General features: G+C 42.2%; 1 protein-coding gene and 1 long non-coding RNA gene across 3 annotated transcripts in view; one reads left to right on the forward strand and one right to left on the reverse strand.

The window, feature by feature from the left end:
* Positions 1-2,355: 2,355 nt before the first annotated feature.
* Positions 2,356-7,244, reverse strand: MCL1 (MCL1 apoptosis regulator, BCL2 family member). Of its 2 annotated transcripts, XM_006728326.3 has the most exons (3): positions 6,458-7,234; positions 5,867-6,114; positions 2,356-5,331 (listed from the first exon to the last, which is right to left on the reverse strand). In XM_006728326.3, exons 1-3 carry the CDS (start codon positions 7,143-7,145, stop codon positions 5,215-5,217), a joined length of 1,053 nt encoding a protein of 350 aa, XP_006728389.1. In that variant the 5' UTR covers positions 7,146-7,234; the 3' UTR covers positions 2,356-5,214. The 2 variants fall into 2 exon arrangements, with proteins under 2 accessions (XP_006728389.1, XP_081672013.1); XM_081815887.1 differs by lacking the exon at positions 5,867-6,114 and having other exon boundaries at positions 6,458-7,244.
* Positions 7,245-7,389: 145 nt separating this feature from the next.
* Positions 7,390-20,535, forward strand: part of LOC145720886 (uncharacterized) — a 17,338-nt gene continuing 4,192 nt past the window's right edge. The window contains exon 1 of the long non-coding RNA XR_014144139.1: positions 7,390-7,824. This is a non-coding gene — a long non-coding RNA (uncharacterized LOC145720886). The remainder of the gene's footprint in view (positions 7,825-20,535) is intronic.

Raw genomic sequence — 20,535 nt, forward strand, 5'->3', positions numbered from 1 at the left:
TTTATTTATTTATTTGAGAGAGAGAGAATGAGAGACAGAGAGCATGAGAGGGAGGAGGGTCAGAGGGAGAAGCAGACTCCCTGCTGAGCAGGGAGCCCGATGCGGGACTCGATCCCGGGACTCCAGGATCATGACCTGAGCCGAAGGCAGTCACTTAACCAACTGAGCCACCCAGGCGCCCGAGATTACTTAAAATCTTTTTAATTTATTTTTATTTTTTTAAAGATTTAATTTAATTTATTTGGCAGAGAGAGACACAGCAAGAGAGGTAACACAAGCAGGGGGAGTGGGAGAGGGAGAAGCAGGCTCCCGCTGAGCGGGCAGCCCGATGTGGGGCTCGATCCCAGGACCCCGGGATCATGACCTGAGCCGAAGGCAGACGCCCAACGACTGAGCCACAGGGCATCTGCCTTCGGCTCAGGTCATGATCCCGGGGTCCTGGGATGAACCTGGCATCGGGCTCCTTGCTCCGCAGGAAGCCTGCTTCTCTCTCTCCCCCTGCTTGTGTTCCCTCTCTCGCTGTGTCTGTCAAGTAAATAAAATCTTTTAAGAAAAAAAAAAAAAGGGCGCCTGGGTGGCTCAGTTGGTTAAGCGACTGCCTTCGGCTCAGGTCATGATCCTGGAGTCCCAGGATCGAGTCCCGCATCGGGCTCCCTGCTCGGCATTGAGTCTGCTTCTCCCTCTGACCCTCCTCCCTCTCATGCTGTCTCTCATTCTCTGTCTCTCAAATAAATAAATAAGATCTTTAAAAAAAAAAAAAAATGTATTTAAGTAATCTCTACACCCAACATAGGGCTCAAACTCATGACCCTGAGATCAAGAATCACATGCTCCTCTGACTGAACCAGCCAGGCACCCCCCTTTTTTAAAACTAGGCTTCACGTTCAACCTGGGGCTTGAACTCACAACCCTGAGCTTGAGTTGCATGCTCTTATCAACTGAACCAGGTAGGTGCCCCAAAAATAAAGTCTTAAAAAACAAAACAAAAACCCACTGAATCCTCAGAGGTCTGTTCCATCTGCCTGGAGGCAGATTCCCAACCCCCATCTTTCCACATGCCTCACATAACTAAGATAACATTGTAGCAACTCTGAAACTAAAGCTGGTCCAGTTACATTTTCAAATCTTGAAAATGAGAAGCCTTTGAGCAGTGTGGGAGGGTTCAAGAAGACAAAGTTCTGTAATCTTTGAACAAGTAGGGCCAAAAAGAACTAGGGATAAATTAAGACAGATCATTTTGAACTCCAGGAATTAACGGCCCATGCTCTGAGCATCTGGCTGGAGCCATGCTACACACCAGTTGTGCAAGTTATTTCACTTTTTGTAAAATACACCAGCTGTCACAACTGCTTTAACATTTTCTAAAAGGAAACAGTATGAAGCAAGAGCTCTGAAGTCGCAAAACAGGAACTGAAAGACAAAGTCTGGTTGTGTCAAATGAAGGGAAGTGTTGATTACTTTGACTCCCTCAGTGACTCATGTTACCTAGTTACCATTTGAGCCGAGTTTTTTAAGGTGTTAAACTAAGGAACATGACCACAGAAATGGCTTCACATCACAACCTACCAATGGGAGCAACTGCAATGCACAGAACTCGAGAAGGGCCAAGATTTGGACCCTTGGATCCTATGCTACCCTCGCTCCAACCCTCTACTTAGGAGTGCACTAGTATGTAACAGCTTTGTAATGATAAAAAGTTGCCCTCTCCTAGTAGTTAGGCTTCAGAAAAAGAGGGGCTTCCAAGCAGAAATGAACTTTTAAATGCACAAAAGCACAGAATCCTGTTTGTACAATTAGCATTTGGTGCTCAGGGCTTGAAACCAATATGCAAACTTCATATTTGCACATTTCCATGGTGATTCAGCTCCCTTTCAAGGCAGCTGAAAATAAAGACAGGATAGGGTTTCTGAAATTAATGTGCTTATTCTCACCTTTGTTTTTGGGAGAAGGGGAAAAAAGTACCAAGAACCTTATCAAAACTCTTAACTTTGGGTGTTAACTCTTCTAGCTCCTTCATCTAAGAAGATGGAGATGGGGAGATAGAAGAACTGCAGCAATAAACCAGCACACGGTGACTAAAAGGTGAAAAATCAGGACAGGGATTTTGATTGTTAAAATGTACAGGAACTACTCTGAAGTACAGCAGTAATACATTTCAAAACCCAACACCTCTAATTTGAATGAAAAAAGGGTTTATTTGGAAGGGAACCATCCTCTGCTCTAAAGCAAATCAGCTTTACCAGGCTTTTGCTTGTTAACTCACCTGTATTTATTTGCTCAGCTGACTTCCCTAAAAGGCTTGTCTAAGTGGGGGAAGGAAGACAGTCATCGATTAGAAAACACCCGTACCACACCTTGCATTTGAATAAAAGATTTATTATTTTCTTCTCAGGAAAAACAGGAAGTTAGGGAAACATACTACATTTTACAGCCCACATTAATTTGTAGTTGGTCCTAACCCTTCCTGGCACAGCTGTCAACAGCATTAGCTGTTTAACCAGAACCAAGGTGTTCACCCCCAATAGTGTGTGCATGGACACTAGAGGATTGCATGTTTTTCCCTGAGAGAAGCATAAGACAAGTTGCTGAGAGCCAGCTTTCCAACGAGCCCCTCCCTTTCCATTTTGGAGGATTTGCTTAAACTATGCAAGCCAGTCAGCCCTTAGAACACGTGCCTCCTCGCCCTAGAAAACCACCCACCCTTCCCTAAAGCACTTGGGCTCCCTAAGCCCTGATAGCCCCCCGACACAAAGTTTCAACTAAGATCCTCCTCTACATTTCAGCAGTCACACCTAGTAAATTGGGAAGTGGGTTCCCTAAACTCCTCCAATTTACATCTATGCGCTTCTTTCCACAACTGGATAGGGGGAGACAGGCCTTTTAGTCATCTTTACCAGATCTTAAGATTAATTAAAAACTACATAAAGTGCTTTTAGGTCCTTAGAGATAGACAGGACATAAATAAGTGGTTCATGATCAAGAACGATAAATACATAGGTAAAAATAGCTCTAGCTAGATGACCTTATGGCTCGATGATGGGCAGGCAGGGCAATCCTTCCCTATTACATTCTTAGTCATTTTATTCATGCCTATTTTCATCTGGAGTCCACAGACTAAAGGTCATGTTCTGCGAATGAAGCTTTAAAATGACCCTATGTCTTCTATAGAAGCTTTCTTCAGTTTACCAGCAGTAGCTTTTACATAACTCTTAGAGGTTTAACAGAGCCCATCTCTTTCTGCAATTTTAAATGAGCATTTTTGAACGCAAAGGAACATAATTTGTTGTCCCTCCTCTGAAAATTCCTAAAGAGACTTTTAAAACTTTCCCCCCAAAGATAGGATCAATCAACAACTGAAAAGGTACCAATCCAAGGAAAAGGGACTCCCACTACATGACTGTTATGGTCATGGCACCCACGGTACTACAACCTCCAATAAAATTCATTAAGGATGAAGGTCTCTGCTGGGGTGAGGGGTGTGGGGGGGGTTACGTAGGGTTCATAGTGCCAAAAACTAAAAGGGCTAGTAAGAGTTCAGGGATGGAGGGGTAAGGATGTAAGAACTGAAATAACTATCTGTAGAGGGAGAACAAGTAGCAAATATTTCAAGGAAGGACAGAAAATAAACAGTTAACTAAGTTCGATAAAATTTAGTCTGAAATCCAAAGAGATACCAATGCAAAAATCTGAAACAAAGTGTGGGAATCATTAATAGAAATGAAACATAAGTATTTGTTTTATTGATATACTAGGCTTAGACCTGTGTTTAACAAGCAAGCCTAATAATAGCACCATGGTTAGACTATAAGCCTGCTTTTCCAAGCCATCATTTTACAATTTATTAAGCAAACAAGGGATCAAGTATCTCTCATCCACTGATGCGATCTTTTTATATACATACTGTTAGTAAGTCCCATTTGGAACAGCTGAAAATCTTTTAGCAAAAGTTTTGAAGATGAGCTCATAAACTCAATTTAAATTTTACCAGTTAAATTAGGTCAAGTGGAAGGAACTCAAATGAGTAGCTTACTCATCAATCAGAGCCCATTATTTTGTAAGTTATCAGCCCACATGCGCCCCCTGCCCAAAACTTAAACTCCACCTTGACTCAATTATTGAAAACCCACATGTAAGGCGGTGAAAGGATGAATTCCCATTCCTCAGTTTCTCAATCCCAGGTTTTAAAAAAACAAAAACTAAGGAATACTTACCAACCAGATAGGAAAATTAAAGTCTGCATAGTTATGAATCAGAATTGTTCCATTACAACCAAGTTGTGTACAATTACACCAATTGGTTCTGTATACAATCTAGAAGACCAGAACAATATTTAGAATAGAAAAGCTGTTAAGAAATAGATTCCTAACTACAGAAGTTCAAACGGGTATGCAAAAACTGATGTATTTCGAGACTCTTCATCCCTTTACATTTCAAAGAAATAGACTTTCTGTAAAAATATACACAATTTTTACAGACAAATACATTTACAAGATGTTTTTACCTTAAAAATTGAGGATATTCTCATATTTGCAACTGTAATTATTGAGCCTTAAGTCAAGTATTCTTGGCCATCACTAGGCTAATAAACTAAACCACTCAAACCAAGCCAAAGTAGAACAGGTTTAAAAGTCCTGAGCAATTGGACTTTCTATTCAAGAAGTATACCTGGGAAAGCTAATTACAGAGAAAAAGCTTCCCTTCACACTCTGTTGTACAGTACTGAGGCTTCTAGTCATAGTTATTACCTGTAGCTTAAATCCATTTTATACAGATCAATGCCATTGTTAGTGCTTCTCTTTTAACACTATAAGAAGTTAATTAATTCAGTGGACATATTTAATGGACTCTATGACTAGCCTGGCTACTGGCCACTCTCCTGTTCTAGACAAGGAAATTAAGTCTCTTCAACCCTACCATCTCCACTAAATCTAAAAGTCCTCCTCCATGGCCTCCCAAAGTTTGCCTGTTGCTGAAACTGAACTTTGCTTCTTTTAGACAGTGACTCTTCAAGGGGGACTACTTTTCCCATGTATTTATTCCTGTTAGCCATAATCCTCTTGCCACTTGCTGTTCTACGTTGCTAGAGTAGAACTCTTGGAGATTACAGCCTGGACAGCTCAAAGTCCAACTTCATAAATACATTTGATTTCACAGCAGTCGTATGTGGTTTTGGTGCCTAGGGTTGGTTAAAAGTCAATTATTGCACTTAAAAGGCTATCTTATTAGATATGCCAAACCAGCTCCTACTCCAGCAACACCTGCAAAAGCCAGCAGCACATTTCTGATGCCACCTTCTAGGTCCTCTACATGGAAGAACTCCACAAACCCATCCTAGGAAACAAAAAAGAAAAGCACATTTTCAAGTATGGGTTTCCAATGGCTTAAAAACACTATTCATAAAGAAAAGATGAATTAAAAAAACTAAAGTTCCACCCCCCTCAAAACATAATAAACCAATTATTATTTACCCAGGTTACAGAAGACACATTATTCAATTAAGGGGGGGCGGTTGCAGCGCAGCTCTCAGAAATAAAGTTTACTATCATCCTCAAGTGATTATTTTTCCATAATTTGAATCCACTGAAAAGTATCCAGCTGAATTACAATACCAAAAGCAAAAGACTCAACAACCGTGAACAGCCTACAGAAAACCGGATTTTTGATGCAACAATTCAAGACAGTCCTACCACACTATCTCTGTGAACCCACTACTTAAATCAACGTTAGGCAAACAGAGATCCTAAGTTGGAGCCTAAAACCTGAGTTGTGCATCATAAAAAGCTTTAGATAGTCCTAGACTTTCTCTATAAAATCCTTCATTCCATTTCCACTCCAAGACCCCTCTTCAACCTTAAAACAAACTTACCCAGCCTCTTTGTTTGACTAGCCAGTCTCGTTTTGTCCTTACGAGAACATCTGTGATGCTTTCTGCTAATGGTTCGATGCAGCTTTCTTGGTTTATACTCTTCAAGTGTTTGGCCACAAAGGCACCAAAAGAAATAAGAGTCACAATCCTGCCCCAGTTTGTTACTCCGTCACTGAAAACATGGACCATCACTCGAGACAAAGATTTGACATCGTCTTCGTTTTTGATGTCCAGTTTCCGAAGCATGCCTGAGAGGAAAAAAAGCATGCAGGTTCTCACGGCCTCCTTTGTCTAAACCAGGGCATGATTTGTCTGCCCACCCACGGCGAGGGATATCGCTATTTGGGGTCTATAGAACTCAGGCCGACCCCAGTTGAAAATTGACATCCCACCCTTTCCGGGCTTTGAACAGAGCTGCCATTTCCAAAAGAATTAGGATGGGCGGAAACAATGACTCACGGCCAGAAAATTCTGGTTTCAGATTGCGAGTCGTTTCAACAGACTTGTTTTCGGTTTCCACCCATCTTTGGCGGGTGAGTCCTGGGACAGGTGAAACAAGACAGTGCAGCCTCCGCAACGTAACCCCCTTACCTTGGAAGGCCGTCTCGTGGTTGCGCTGAACCCCGTCCCCGACCCGTCGGAGGGTCTCTAACGCCTTCCGGCTGGCCGCCCCAGACCCGCCCAGTGGTTTCGCGTCCTTGGCGCCTGTTGCCTGCTCCCGAAGGTACCGAGAGATAATCTCCAGCGACTGCCGGTACAACTCGTCTTCCTCCTCCTCTGCTGGGGGTGGCGTCGAGGGCAGTGAGCCGTCCCTGCAAGGGCCACTGCTGGCCTCCCCGACCAACTCCAGCAAAGGCAGGACAGCCGGCCGCTTCCCCAGAGGTTCCGGCTCGTACCCGTCCAGCTCCTCTTCGGGCGACATGATGGCGTCGGCGGCTGGGCCTTCCATCTCTTCAGGCGGCGACGCGCGGCGGGTGGGCTCGAAGAACAGCAGCCTCGGGGGGGTCGCGGTGACGTCGGGGCCCTCGGCGCCAATGGGCGAGGGCCGCGCGACCCTCCGGGCGTCCGGCGCAATAGTGGCCGGGGCACTCGCTCCGGCGCTTCCGCCAATCACCGCACCGGCTTCCCCTCCCCCTAACTCCCGCCGGGCCGTGGCCTCCTTGCCCGAAGCCAAAAGCCGCCCTCCCGAAGAGGAGGCCCCGCCGCTGCCGGCCCCTAACCCGGCCCCCCCACAATAGAGGTTGAGTCCAATTACTGCGTTTCTTTTGAGGCCAAACATCGCAAGCTGCCGCCGCCGCCTCCTGGGTGAGAAAAATGGGGGAGGCCCTGATCCCTCAGTGGAAGGAAGCGGAAGTAGGACTGTGAGAGGAGCTTCTATATCATGGTTTTAGGGCCAGTCCTATGGTGGCGTCAGCAAGTTAAAAAAAAAAAGTGTAGTCCCATAAAAGGGGAAAGGGGTGGAAGCTTCCGGAGAGTTGCGCACGGCACCTCACCGGCCGGTAGGGGTAGGGGCGGGGCTTAAGGGCTGGGCGGGGTCTTCCGGCGCTCGAGGGCAGCGAGGCCGGGTACGTAAGGGTGGCTCGGGCGCTTGGGCTGGTGGGTTCCAGTTCATCCCAGGTGCCGAAGTGGGCTTGCCAATGGATTTCTCGCTGCTTCCCAGAGTCCTGGTTTCGAGCCCCCGCTGTTGTTTCTGTGGCAGAGGCTTTTTTTTTTCTGTACCAAAGTCTTAACCCATTGAATCACTCAGAGACTGAGGAAAGGGGCTGGGCAGTTCTGGCGTGGCTGGGGAACAACGGCCTAGATAATACGGGTACTTAAGAGGGCACTGTTGGGGACCTGCAGTTATTTTGCACAACCTTTGCTCTCAGTCCAGCAATGTTTGGAAATGGGGACGCTCCAAGAACTGCCCTATGGATCATTTATATGTAAGTTGAGTAAATGAAATTGTTCTGCCCCTGGTAAGTTTTATTCGTGCCTCCCCACTTAACTTTGTCTCATGCCCCATCTCTACTCCACAGTCTCTGGTTATTTACGTGTAAGCCTTACCCTATTAGCACCTTTTCTGAGACTCCTGACACCTTTTATTTATTTTTAAGATGATTTATTTATTTACTTGACAGAGAGAGACACAGCGAGAGAGAGAACACAAGCAGGGGGAGTGGGAGAGGGAGAAGCAGGCTTCCGACGGAGCAGGGAGCCGGATGCGCCGGGCTGGATCCCAGCACCCTGGGATCATGACCTGAGCCGAAAGCAGACGCTTAACAACTGAGCCACCCAGGAGCCCCTGATACCTTTTATTTTTTTACTGAGTATGAGGCACTTTTGATTCTAGTGGTAAAGCCTCTTGAGGACAGGGATCCTGCTATATGCCATATATGCGAGTTAACGTTAATGGAAACAACCACCCCTTTTTGTTTTGTTAAAAAGATCTGTAGAAATAATAATAGCTAAAATTCAGGAGCCAAGTGTTTGAGGGACATAAGCTGGAAAGGTGAGCAAGGTTCCTGTTCCCCAAAATATCACAGTTTAATAAGGAGATATGGCACCCATATCACATAAATATGTGGCAAGACCTAGAACCATGGGGATTTATAATATGTGGGAGAGAGGATGGAGAGAAATATCCTGTGGTTGTAATGAATAAGAAATGGTTTTTCTAAACTGGTGCAGCCACTCTGGAGAACAGTATGGAGGTTCCTCAAAAAACTAAAAATAGAACTACCCTATGATCCAGCAATTGCACTATTAGGCATTTACCCAAAGGATATAAAAATACAGATTCAGAGGGGTATATGCACACTGATGTTTATAGCAGCATTACCCACAATAGCCAAACTATGGAAAGAGCCCAAATGTCCATCGATTAATGGATGGATAAAGAAGATGTGGTATATATATACACGATGGAATATTACTCAGCCAGCAAAAAAAAAAAAAGAAATCTTGCCATTTGCAACAACGTGGATGGAGCTAGAATGTATTATACTAAGTGAAATAAGTCAATCAGAGAAAGACAAATGCCATATGATTTCACTTATATGTGGAATTTAAGAAACAAAACAGATGAACATATGGGAAGGGGGGGAAGGAGAGAGGAAACAAACCAGAAGAGACTCTTTTTTTTTTTTTTAAAGATTTTATTTATTTGACAGAGAGACACAGCGAGAGAGGGAACACAAGCAGGGGGAGTGGGAGAGGGAGAAGTAGGCTCCCCATGGAGCAAGGAGCCCGATGAGGGGCTCGATCCCAGGACCCTGGGATCATGACCTGAGCTGAAGGCAGACGCTTAACGACTGAGCCACCCAGGCGCCCCACCATAAGAGACTCTTAATGATAGACAACAAACTGAGGGTTGATGGAGGGTGGGGGATGGGCTAGATGGGTGATGGGCATTAAAGAGGGCACTTGTGATGAGCACTGGGTGTTGTATGTAAGTGATGAATCACTGAATTCTCCTGAAACCAATATTGCAGTGTATGTTAACTAAAATTTAAATAAAAGAATGGTTTCTCCAATTTAAGAAACTTCTAATCTTGCACAGTACTAACCATGTGAGATGGAATACGTGCTCTGTAGGAGGCATCAACAATTTATTTTTGAAGTTGAGAGGTTGAAAAATCACTTTGGGCTAGGAGAGCTATATGACCTTGTGGAAGAAATAGCTTTTTTAGTGGGCTTTCTAGAATGCAATTTTATCAGATAGACAAGGGGAGAGAGATTGAGGAAACAGCAAGTGCAAACGCTTTTTCTTTTTAAAGGCTGAAAAAGGAAATGCATTGCTGGTTTCATTTTAAGTTTATAGCTAGAAATCTCAAGTGCTCAGCATTCCTATTGCATTTCTTCAGTTCACTCCCTTATGTCCAAGATGACTATTGGCACACCTTCTCTTCTGTCCCTAAACCTCCAGTATTTCCTCTTGCCCTCCTCATTCTCAGCTGTTTAACTTACTTCACTGAGAAAATGGAAGCAATCGAAGAGAAAAACTTCATTTCTCACCACCGAGTCCACTAATTAACTCCTTCCACCATTCGGCCTGCTTTTTGTGTGATTAAAATAAATGAACCTTTCCTGCTATCTCAGATCAGCTTCTTCCCTTGTGCATTGGATCCCACCTCTTTGCCTCAAGTACTTGCAGTTATCCCTTTATGTTTTTGGTTTTTTTTTTTTAAGATTTTATTTTTAGAGAGTATGCACGTGTGTGAGCGGAGCAGAGGGAGAGGGGGAAGGAGAGGGAATCTGAAGCAGAGTCCACGCTGAGCATCAAGCTCGATGCAGGGCTTGATCTCACTATCTTGAGATCATGACCTAAGCCAAAATCAAGAGTCAGACACCTAACCGACTGAGCCACCCAGGTGCCCCTATCCCTTTACATTCTTCTATCAATTTCTCTCTGTTAAATCATTCCTGCCAACATACAAACCTGATGTTCTCTCTCACATCCTCAAAAAGCCTTCCCTAGAACCCAAATTCTTTGATTCTCTCCTTTATAGCAAACATCTTCAACCTCCTTACCAGCTTTCTTTCTTGAACCCACCCCGTTCAAGCCTACATGCTCACCATTCCACTAAAACCGTTCTTGTCATGTCATCAGTGACTCTCATGGGCAAACTCTAGGGGTCAATTTGCAGTCCTCATTTTACTTGACCTTTCACAGTATTTGATGTGGTTGACCATTCCCTTCTTGAAACACTTTATTTATGTGCTTTTAGGGTACCGCACTCTCCTGGTTTTCCTTTTTCCACCCTGGCTACTCTTCAGTTTCACTCATCTTTTCACTGGCTGTCCACTTAATGGGGACATTTACTGTGTTTCCCTCTGTAACCCTAGCCATGCCTAGACACTCCATTGTTGAATGGATGAATCTGAATGTTCACTAATATGGGATATATAATGGCTAGAAAAGTGGGATGGGGTGATACTATTGGGGGCTTTGAGAGTCAAAGAGCTTTGAACTTTTCTAGGCAGTTGGGATCCACTGAGCACTAGAGTACTGTGATGTAGGCTGTGATTTAGGTTCAATATTCTAATTATGGGTTTTAGAATGGATTGAGGGAAAAAGGTTTGGAAGCAAATAAATTAGGAGGTACTACAATATGATAGGCAAGAATTATAGGTGAACTGTGCTTAGGTGATGGTAGTGGAAATGAAAAGGATGACATGGAGAGACACTGTGGAGGCAGAGTCTATAGTGCTTGATGACTAAGAGGATGACAGAACAGTGTGTGACATTATCATAATGTAGGCATCCATATTACACAAGATTAACAGGTAGATCCCCTTACAGACTCCTGTGGACTGCCCTAGTGAACCACTAATCTCACCAGTAGGGGGAAGGGTCTGTACGGCTTAGAGGCAAGGAGTCAGCCTATCTCCAGGATATCTGGGAGGTCCTGTCAGGGAATTTTGAGTTCACTTAGGACTTCTGATCCCTAGTATTGTTCAGAGTCAGAAGTAACCTCTGGATTTATGTACACACCCTATCAAGAATGGTTCTTGTTCTTAGGATAACTGCTTTGGCCACAGTCCTGACCCTCAGTAGAAAAGCATTGTTGACATCCTGACTGTGCCAATCTTTTTTTGTAGGCATATATTAAATCCTTTGAAACTTCCCCAAACTGTGAGCACATTTCCTCCTCAAAATGTGCCTTTGTTTCAGAGAATTCATTTACATCATTTCTTTTAAAATAGAAAAAAAAAAGGTCCCAGTGTAGGAACTAAGATGTGTTCTTTTTTTGTTGTTTGTTTGAGAGAGTGCGAGTTCGGGTGGGGGGCACGGGGAGAGAGAATCTTAATAAATAAAATCTTTAAACAAAATGAGGTGCCTGGGTGGCTCAGTCAGTTGAGCTTGGACTCTTGATTTCAGTTCTGTCTTGATCTCACGGTTGTGGGGTCGAGCCTCATGTCGAGGCCCACATCGGGCTCCATACTCGGCACAGAGTCTACTTAGGACTGTCTTTCCTCTCCCTCTGCCCCTCCCCTCCCCCTGCTGTATCTCTAAATAAATAAAAATCTTTAAGGATTTACTTAGAGAGTGGGGGGAGGGGCAGAGGGAGAGAGAGAGAGAGTGAGATCTCCAGCTGAGTCCCTGCCAAGTGCAGGGCTCGACCCCAGGACCCTGAGATCATGACAGAACTGAAATCAAGAGCCCCACACTCAACTGAGCCATCCAGGTGCCCCGAGAACTAAGATGTATTCTAATAGCCTTGTTCTCCATCTTTTGGGGCCTGAAATTGGGTATACTTAATATTTCATGTTGCCTTTTCCTCTTCTGTAATGAAAAAACTCTTGCTCTCATCCTTATTACCTCCCATAATTATTCATCCCTCTTTTTTTTTTTTAAAGATTTTATTTATAATTTGACAGAGAGAGAGAGACAGCAAGAAAGGGAACACAAGCAGGGGGAGTGGGAGAGGGAGAAGCAGGCCTCCCGCGGAGCAGGGAGCCCAACGTGGGGCTCGATCCCAGGACCCTGGGATCATGACCTGAGCCGAAGGCAGAGCCTAATGACTGAGCCACCCAGGTGCCCCTAATTATTCATCTCTCTTATTCCTCAGCCTGGGAAAGCAGTATTTTTGTTTTTGTTTTTGCTTTTAAAGATTTTATTTTATTTGAGAAAGTGAGAGAGAGAGTGAGAGAGAGAGAGAGAGAGAGCATGAGCTGGGGGGAGGGGCACAGGGAGAGGGAGAAGCAGGCTCCCTGATGAGCAGGGAGCCCAGTGTGGGCGGGGCTTGATCCCAGGACGCTCCAATCATGACCTGAGCTGAAGGTAGATGCTTAACTGACTGAGCCCCCCAGGCATCCTCCCCCTTTTTTTTAGCCCTATATATAACTTGAATTTTGGGAGGATCTCAACTCTGCTGATAGAAATTTCCAGAATTACTGGAGCACCTGTTCTCTTCCACTAAAGTGAGGCTAATCTTTTGCCTTTCTAAGTCCTCTTTATGCCATACTATTTCTTTTTTTATACATGTCAAATTTTTATTTACCTCAGTAATGAAGAAATTAACACAATGGCAAAACTGATTCCATGAAGATACGAAAATCTGAGATTTATATTAGAGAAAGAACTGCTGCAGGATGCTAAATTAGGTACAGAAGCAGTTAATGTCCTATAGGGCAATAAACTATAACTTTTGGGGTTATCTTTTTTTTAAGATTTATTTATTTATTTTTAGAGAGAGAGCACAAGCGTGAGGGGCAGAGGGAGAGGAAATAGAATCTCAAGCAGACTCCGAGGTGAGCATGAAGCCTGCTTCAGGGCTCAGTCCCAGGACCCTGAGATCATGACCTGAGCTGAAACCAAGTCAGACACTCAACCAACTGTGCCACCCAGGCACCTCTGGGGTTATCTCCTTTAGTAGACGAGAAGAAAATCACTGCATATTACCATCTAATTTTTGAAGGTTGTAAAACTTTCAAACAAAATTATATTCCCCAAGATAAGTTGGTGACCCTCAGGCGGATTTACCTGAAAATGCTCTAGCATGATATTAAAAGATCACTTAGTCATTTTTTTGGCCTTATTTCTAAGGTGTGCATAATTTTTCCTAAACAGTCCTCCCCCTCCGTGACCATATTCTCTAATGGTTATTCTTGCTTATACACTAAAATGGTTGATCTCCTGGTTTTTGTCAAAATCACTAATTGAACTTATTGCTTAGGTGGCCATTTTCTATACTCCGTACCGCACATCATACTCTTTCACACCACGCCTTCAGCATCAGTATTGTCCAGCCCTCCCAGCACAACACCATAATTGTCATCTTTGCCTACAGGATTAGAGTTTCAGACCCCAGTCCCCACAGGTTAAACTAACATATAACTAGGGTTCAGTAGCCTCTCAGAAAGTGTGACAAACATTGCTAGTTGCCTTATCCAGTATTCATTCTTCTTCCTTTCTGACAGAACCCAAAGTTGGCATGGTGGTTCCATTATGATTAGAAACTCCTATTTCTTCTTCTTCTTCTTTTTTTTTTTTTAAGATTTTATTTATTTATTTGTCAGAGAGAGAGAGAGAACACGTAGGGGGAGAGGCAGCAGGAGAGGGAGAAGCAGACTTCCAGCTGAGCAGGGAGCCCGATGTGGGGCTCGATCCCAGGACCCTGGGATCATGACCTGAGCCAAAGGCAGACGCTTAACAGACTGAGCCACCCAGGCGCCCAGAAACTCCTATTTCTTCTAATATGTTGTTTTGGTATCCTCATGTGTGCTTTTTTATTTCATGGTCCAAGATGGCTAGTTTCACCCATGTTACCTGCATTCTAACTAGCAGGAAGGAGAAAAGAGCAGGCAAAGGGTATCTAGTTTCCTTTAATGACACTTCCCATAAGTTGCATACTATTTTTGTTATTATCATGTTAGCCAGAAATTAGTCACATGATCTCTTACCTGCAAGGGAGGCTATGAAGTATAGTTTGTTCTGAGTGTCTATGTGCCCAGCTAAAAATTGGGGATTCTGTTATTATAGAAGAAAGGAAGCACAACCAGCAGATTCTACCACTATGTGCAAAACTATGTGGAGAAAATTAGAAAACTCTACTGAAATACATTTTAAAAACCCAAATAGAGACATAAACCACGTTCACGTGTAGATGGACTCATAATTGTAAAAATCAGTTCTCCTTCAAACTGATACACATATTGAATGCAGTTCCAAATAAGGAGCTGGGTAAGTTGATTCTGAAACTTATAGGGAAGACCAAAGGGCCAAGATTAGCCAAGACACTCTTGAAAGAAAAAGGAAACAAAACAAAACAAAACAAAAAACAATAAGGGAAGTAGCCATGCTGGATATCATGACTTACGAATCTATAGAGAAAAAAAGTGTGGTATTAGTAGGGATACACCAACAGATTAATAGAATAGAGAACCCACAGGTAGACTTATATGTATATGGAAACTTGGTAACAGAAACCACATTGCAGATCAGTAGGGAAAAGACGGATTGCTCAGTACATGGAGCTAGGACACTGGATATTTTATATGGAAAACAGTAAAGCTGGATCTCCCATATATAAAAAAAATATTCCAGGTGGATTGAAACTGAAAACATTATATATAGGAGAATATTTTATTAACTCAGTGTAGGAAAAGAGTTATTAAACAATATAAAAAGCAGTAACCATAGAGGAAAAAATTGGCAAATACAATGACATTAAAATGAAAACGTGTGGTGTTAAAAGTAGACTTGTAAGCAAAATACATAAGCACCCAGAGGAGGGAACAATGCCTTGTTTAACTTTGCCTTGGGAGAAAGTGATTTTTTTTTTAAAGATTTTATTTATTTATTTGAGAGAGAGAATGAGAGAGAGAGAGCACATGAGAGGGGGGAGGGTCAGAGGGAGAAGCAGACTCCCCGCTGAGCAGGGAGCCTGATGCGGGACTCGAACCTGGGACTCCAGGATCATGAGCTGAGCCGAAGGCAGTCGCTCAACCAACTGAGCCACCCAGGCGCCTGAGAAAGTGATTTTGAGGTAGGTTTTGAACTGTGTGTGAGTGTTCACTGGGAGTACATGAGGCAAAACATCCTAAGCAGAGAGAAGAACCTATGCAAAGGTACAGAACCAAAACAGTGTGGTGTATTCAAGGAACTACCATAATGAAATATACAGTAGAGAGGGGCTGCGTGACAACAAGCCTTTCAAATCACATCAACTCAGCTCTGCCAATTACCACTTCAGTGACCTTGGGCAATTATTTAGTTTCTTTTTTTTCTTTTATTTTTTAAAGATTTATTTATTTATTTTAGAAAGAGAGAGAGTGTGTGCATGAGTGGGGGAGAGGGGCAGAGGAAGATAGAATCTCAAGCAGACTCCCTGCTGAGCGCAGAGCCCAACATGGGACTTGATCCCACGACCCTGAGATCATGACCTGGGCCAAAACCAAGAGTCACACACTCAACCAACTGAGCCACCCAGGTGCCGCTAGTTTCTTTTTTTTGTTTCGTTTCTTTTTTCTTTTAACAAATTAATCGATTGAAGTATAGTTGATATATTAGTTTCAGGTCTGCAGCATAGTGATTTAAAAATCATACACATTACAAAATGCTCACCATGATAAGCATAGTTATTTTCCATCACCGTATGAAGTTATTACAGTATTATTGACTATATTCCTTATGCTGTACTTTTCACTCCCGTGACTTACTTATTTTATAATTGGAAGTTTGTACTTCTTAATCCTTTTCACCTCTTCACCTATTTTGCCCATCTCCAACTCCCCCCTCTTTGGTAACCACCAATTTGTTCTCTATATTTATGAGTCTTTTTCTGTGTTTTGTTTGTTCATTTGTTTTACAGATTCTACATATAAGTGAAATCATATGGTATTTATTTTTCTCGGTTATTTCACTTAACTTAAAAACTTCTAGGTCTATCCCTATTGTCCCAAATAACAAGATTCTTTCTTTTTTATGGCTGAGTAATATTCCATTATGTACATATACCACAATTTCTTTATCCATTCATCCGTTGATGGACTCTTAGGTTGTTTCCATATCTTAGCTTTTGTAAATAATGCTGCAATGAACATAGGGGTGCATATATCTTTTTGAATTAGTGTTTTTGTTTTCTTCAGGTAAATACTCAAAAGTGAAATTACTGGGTTGTATGGCATTTTTACTTTGCATTTTTTTAGGAACTTCTACACTGCTTTCCATAGTAGCTGCACTAATTTACATTCCCACCAACAGTGCACAAGGGTTCCCTTTTCTCCACATCCTTGCCAACACTTGTTATTTCCTATCTTTTTGTTAGTTTTAGTATTTATGGTAGAAATAGATTGATTTCCTGTCTTTTTGATATTAGTCTTTCTAACAGGTGTGAGGTGATATCTTATTGTGGTTTTAATTTGCATTTCCCCAATGATAAGTGATGTTGACTGTCTTTTCATGTGCCTGTTGGCCATCTGTAGGTCTTCTTTGGAAAAATGTCTATTCAGGTCCTCTGCCCATTTTTTAATTGGATTATGTGTTTTTTTGGTATTGACTTGTATGAGTTCTTTATATATTTTAGATATTAACTCCTTATCAGATATAGCATTTGCAAATATCTTCTCCCACTCAGGAGGTTGCATTCTCATTTTGTTGATGGTTTCCTTCATTGTGCAAAAGCTTTTTACTTTTACGCAGTCCCAATTGTTCATTTTTCCTTTTGTTTCTCTTGCCTGGGGAAAGATATTCAGAAAAATATTGCTAAGGCCAATGTCCCAAGAATTTATTGCCTATGTTTCTTTAGGAGTTTTATGGTTTCAGGTCTTACATTTAGGTATTTAATCCATTTAGAGTTTATTTTTGTGTATGTTGTAAGAAAGCAGTCCAGTTTCATTCTTTTGCATGTAGCTGTCCGGTTTTCCCAACATCATTTATTGAAAAGAGTGTCTTTTCCCCATTGTATATTCTTGCTTCCTTTGCTGTAGATTAATTGACCATGTAAGTGTGGGTTTATTTCTGGGTTCCCTGTTCTGTTCATTTGGAAACATTTGGAAACATTCCTTCCTCTTTTATTTTTTGGAAGAGTTTGAGAAGGATAGGTATTAACTCTTCTTTAAATTTTTGGTAGAATGCACCTGTGAAGCCATCTGGTCTTGGACTTTTGTTTCTTGGGAATTTTTTGATTACACATTCAATTTCTTTATAAGTAATCGGTCTGTTCAGATTTTGTTTCTTCCTGAGTTGGTCTTGGAAAACTGTATGTTTCTAGGAATTTAGCTATTTTTTCTAGGTTGTCCAATTTGTTGGTGTATAATTGTTCATAGTAGTCTCTGTAGTATCGGTTTTACCTTCTCTTTTATTTGAGTCCTTTTTTTTTCTTAATGAATCTGGCTAAAGGTTTACAATTTTGTTTACCTTGTCAAAGAATTAGCACTTAGTTTCATTGATCTTTTCTATTTTTAAGTCTTTATTTCATTTATTTCTACTCTGATCTTTATTATTTCCTTCCTTCCTGGGAATTGGTATTTTCTCAAAAATAAACAAAGTGAGCCAGTCAGTTTAAGGAAAACAAGTAACAGTATTTGTACCAATGATAAAATTTGAGATTTCAAGCAAAACTTTTAATTTTGGAAAACTTATATCTACTACAGTGAGCATGACAGCTTCCCAGCGCTTAAAGATTTGCTGATGGGATTGGCTGTGATTTTAATGAATGTGTTTTTAAATTTATTCCTTCCTTTCTCTCCCCTCCCTCTCTCTCTTCTCCCTTCCCCTTCCCCTTCCCTTCCTTCTTTTCTTTCTCCCACCCAGCATGGGGCTTGAACTCACGACCTTGAGATCAAGACCTGTGTGCTCCTCCGACCGACCGAGCCAGCCTGGTGCCCCTTAATCAATGTTTTTTTGTTTTTGTTTTTGTTTTTTTTTTGTAAAGATTTTATTTATTTATTTGACAGAGAGAGACAGTAAGAGAGGGAACACAAACAGGCAGAGTGGGAGAGGGAGAAGCAGGCTCCCCGCTGAGCAGGGAGCCCGATGCGGGCCGATCCCAGAACCCTGGGATCATGACCTGAGCCGAGGGCAGACGCTTAACGACTGAGCCACCCAGGTGCCCTTGTTTTGTTTTTTAATTAGATAATGAAATGTGTCAACATTTGGAATATCTGTGTAACTGAGTGAAACTGTATTTTCCAAATGACCAAATACATGATGTATTAAAGTCATGCTTGGGTAAAAGATTCATTCAAATTGCAAGATATGGGTGGCTCAGTGGGTAAGAGTCTGCCTTCAGTTCAGGTCATGATCTCAGGGTACTGGGATCAAGTAGGCATGGCATCGGGCTTCCTGCTCAATGGGGAGTCTGCTTCTCCCTCTCCCTCTGCTCCGCCCCCATTCCCTCTCTCTCAAATAAGTAAATAAAATCTTTTTTAAAAATTGCAAGATACACCAATGGGTTTTAATTAACAGAATACAGAAAGTTCACTGATATGGTTTCAAATACCACACTACAATTCACCTGGAAGAAACTACCACTTGTGTTTTGGTGTACTATCAAAGAAGAATACCCAAAATTATCTGAAAAGGGTATTAAAATTCCTCTTCCTTTTTCCAATTACTTATCTATATGAGGAGAGATTTTCTCTAAATACTTCAGTCAAAACATTAAATGCATAAACAGATAAGAAAATCAAGCTGTTTGTTTTTTTTTTTTAAACATTTTATTTATTTTTGACAGAGAGAGAGAGAGCACAAGCATGGGAAGCAGCAGGCACAGGGAGAGGAAGAAGCAAGCTCCCCGCTGAGCGGGGAGCCTGATGTGGTGCTCGATCCCAGGACCCTGGGATCACGACCTGAGCCGAAGGCAGACGCTTAACCGTCTGAACCACCCAGGCGCCCCAAGCTGTTTTTTTTAAGATTTTTTATTTATTTATTTATTTGAGAGAGAGAATGAGAGGCAGAGAGCACGAGAGGGAAGAGGGCAGAGGGAGAAGCAGACCCCTTGCTGAGCAGGGAGCCCGATGCGGGACTTGATCCCGGGACTCCAGGATCATGACCTGAGCCGAAGGCAGTCGCTTAACCAACTGAGCCACCCAGGCGCCCCGCCCCAAGCTGTTTTTAATTAAATCAGATACGAAGAGATTTGCAAAAATATAAACAGATACTTTTCTTGAAAATATGTCATTTATATTAACCTAAAATTGGTTTATTATTATTATTATTATTGTTTATTATTGTTGTTTTAAAATGAATTACTATTTTATTTTATTTTAATTCTTTTTTTAAAGATTTTATTTATTTGAGAGAGAGAGAATGAGAGAGAGAGAACACATGAGAGGGGATAGGGTCAGAGGACGAAGCAGACTCCCTGCCGAGCAGGGAGCCTGATGTGGGACTCGATTCCAGGACTCCGGGATCATGACCTGAGCCGAAGGCAGTCGCTTAACCAACTGAGCCACCCAGGTGCCCTACTATTTTATTTTTAATTTTTTAAAAATTAAAAATTTTTTTTTATCATTTGTTTTTGTTTTAAGATTTTATTTATTTATTTGACAGAGAGATAGCAAGAGCAGGAACACAAGCAGGGGGAGTTGGACAGGGAGAAGCAGGCTTCCAGCCGAGCAGGGAGCCCGATGTGGGGCTCGATCCCAGGACCCCAGGATCATGACCTGAGCCGAAGGCAGATGCCTAATGACTGAGCCACCTAGGCGACCCTAAATTACTATTTTAGAGGCACCTGGCTGGCTTAACCAATAGAGCATGCGACTCTTGATCTCAGGGTTGTAAGTTCGAGGTCCATATTGGGTGTAGAGACCTGAGCCGAAACTAAAATCTTTAAAAAAAATAAAATGAATTACTATTTTATTTTATTATTATTATTATTTTAATTTTATTTTATTATGTCAGTCACCATACATTACATCATTAGTTTTTGATGTAGTGTTCCACGATTCATTGTTTGCGTATAACACCCAGTGCTCCATGCGATACGTGCCCTCCTTAATACCCATCACCGGGCTAACCCATCCTCCCACCCCCCTCGCCTCTAAAACCCTCAGTTTGTTTCTCAGAGTCCATAGTCTCTCATGGTTCGTCTCCCCCTCCGATTTCCCCCCGCTTCATTTTTCCCTTCCTACTATCCTTTTTTTTTTTTTTTTAACATATAATGTATTATTTGTTTCAGAGGTACAGGTCTGTGATTCATCAGTCTTACACAATTCACAGAGCTCACCATAGCACATAC

The sequence above is a fragment of the Leptonychotes weddellii genome, chromosome 4 (genome assembly GCF_054177405.1).
Source record: "Leptonychotes weddellii isolate Sample4059 chromosome 4, ASM5417740v2, whole genome shotgun sequence".
Taxonomy (NCBI): Eukaryota; Metazoa; Chordata; class Mammalia; order Carnivora; family Phocidae; genus Leptonychotes; species Leptonychotes weddellii.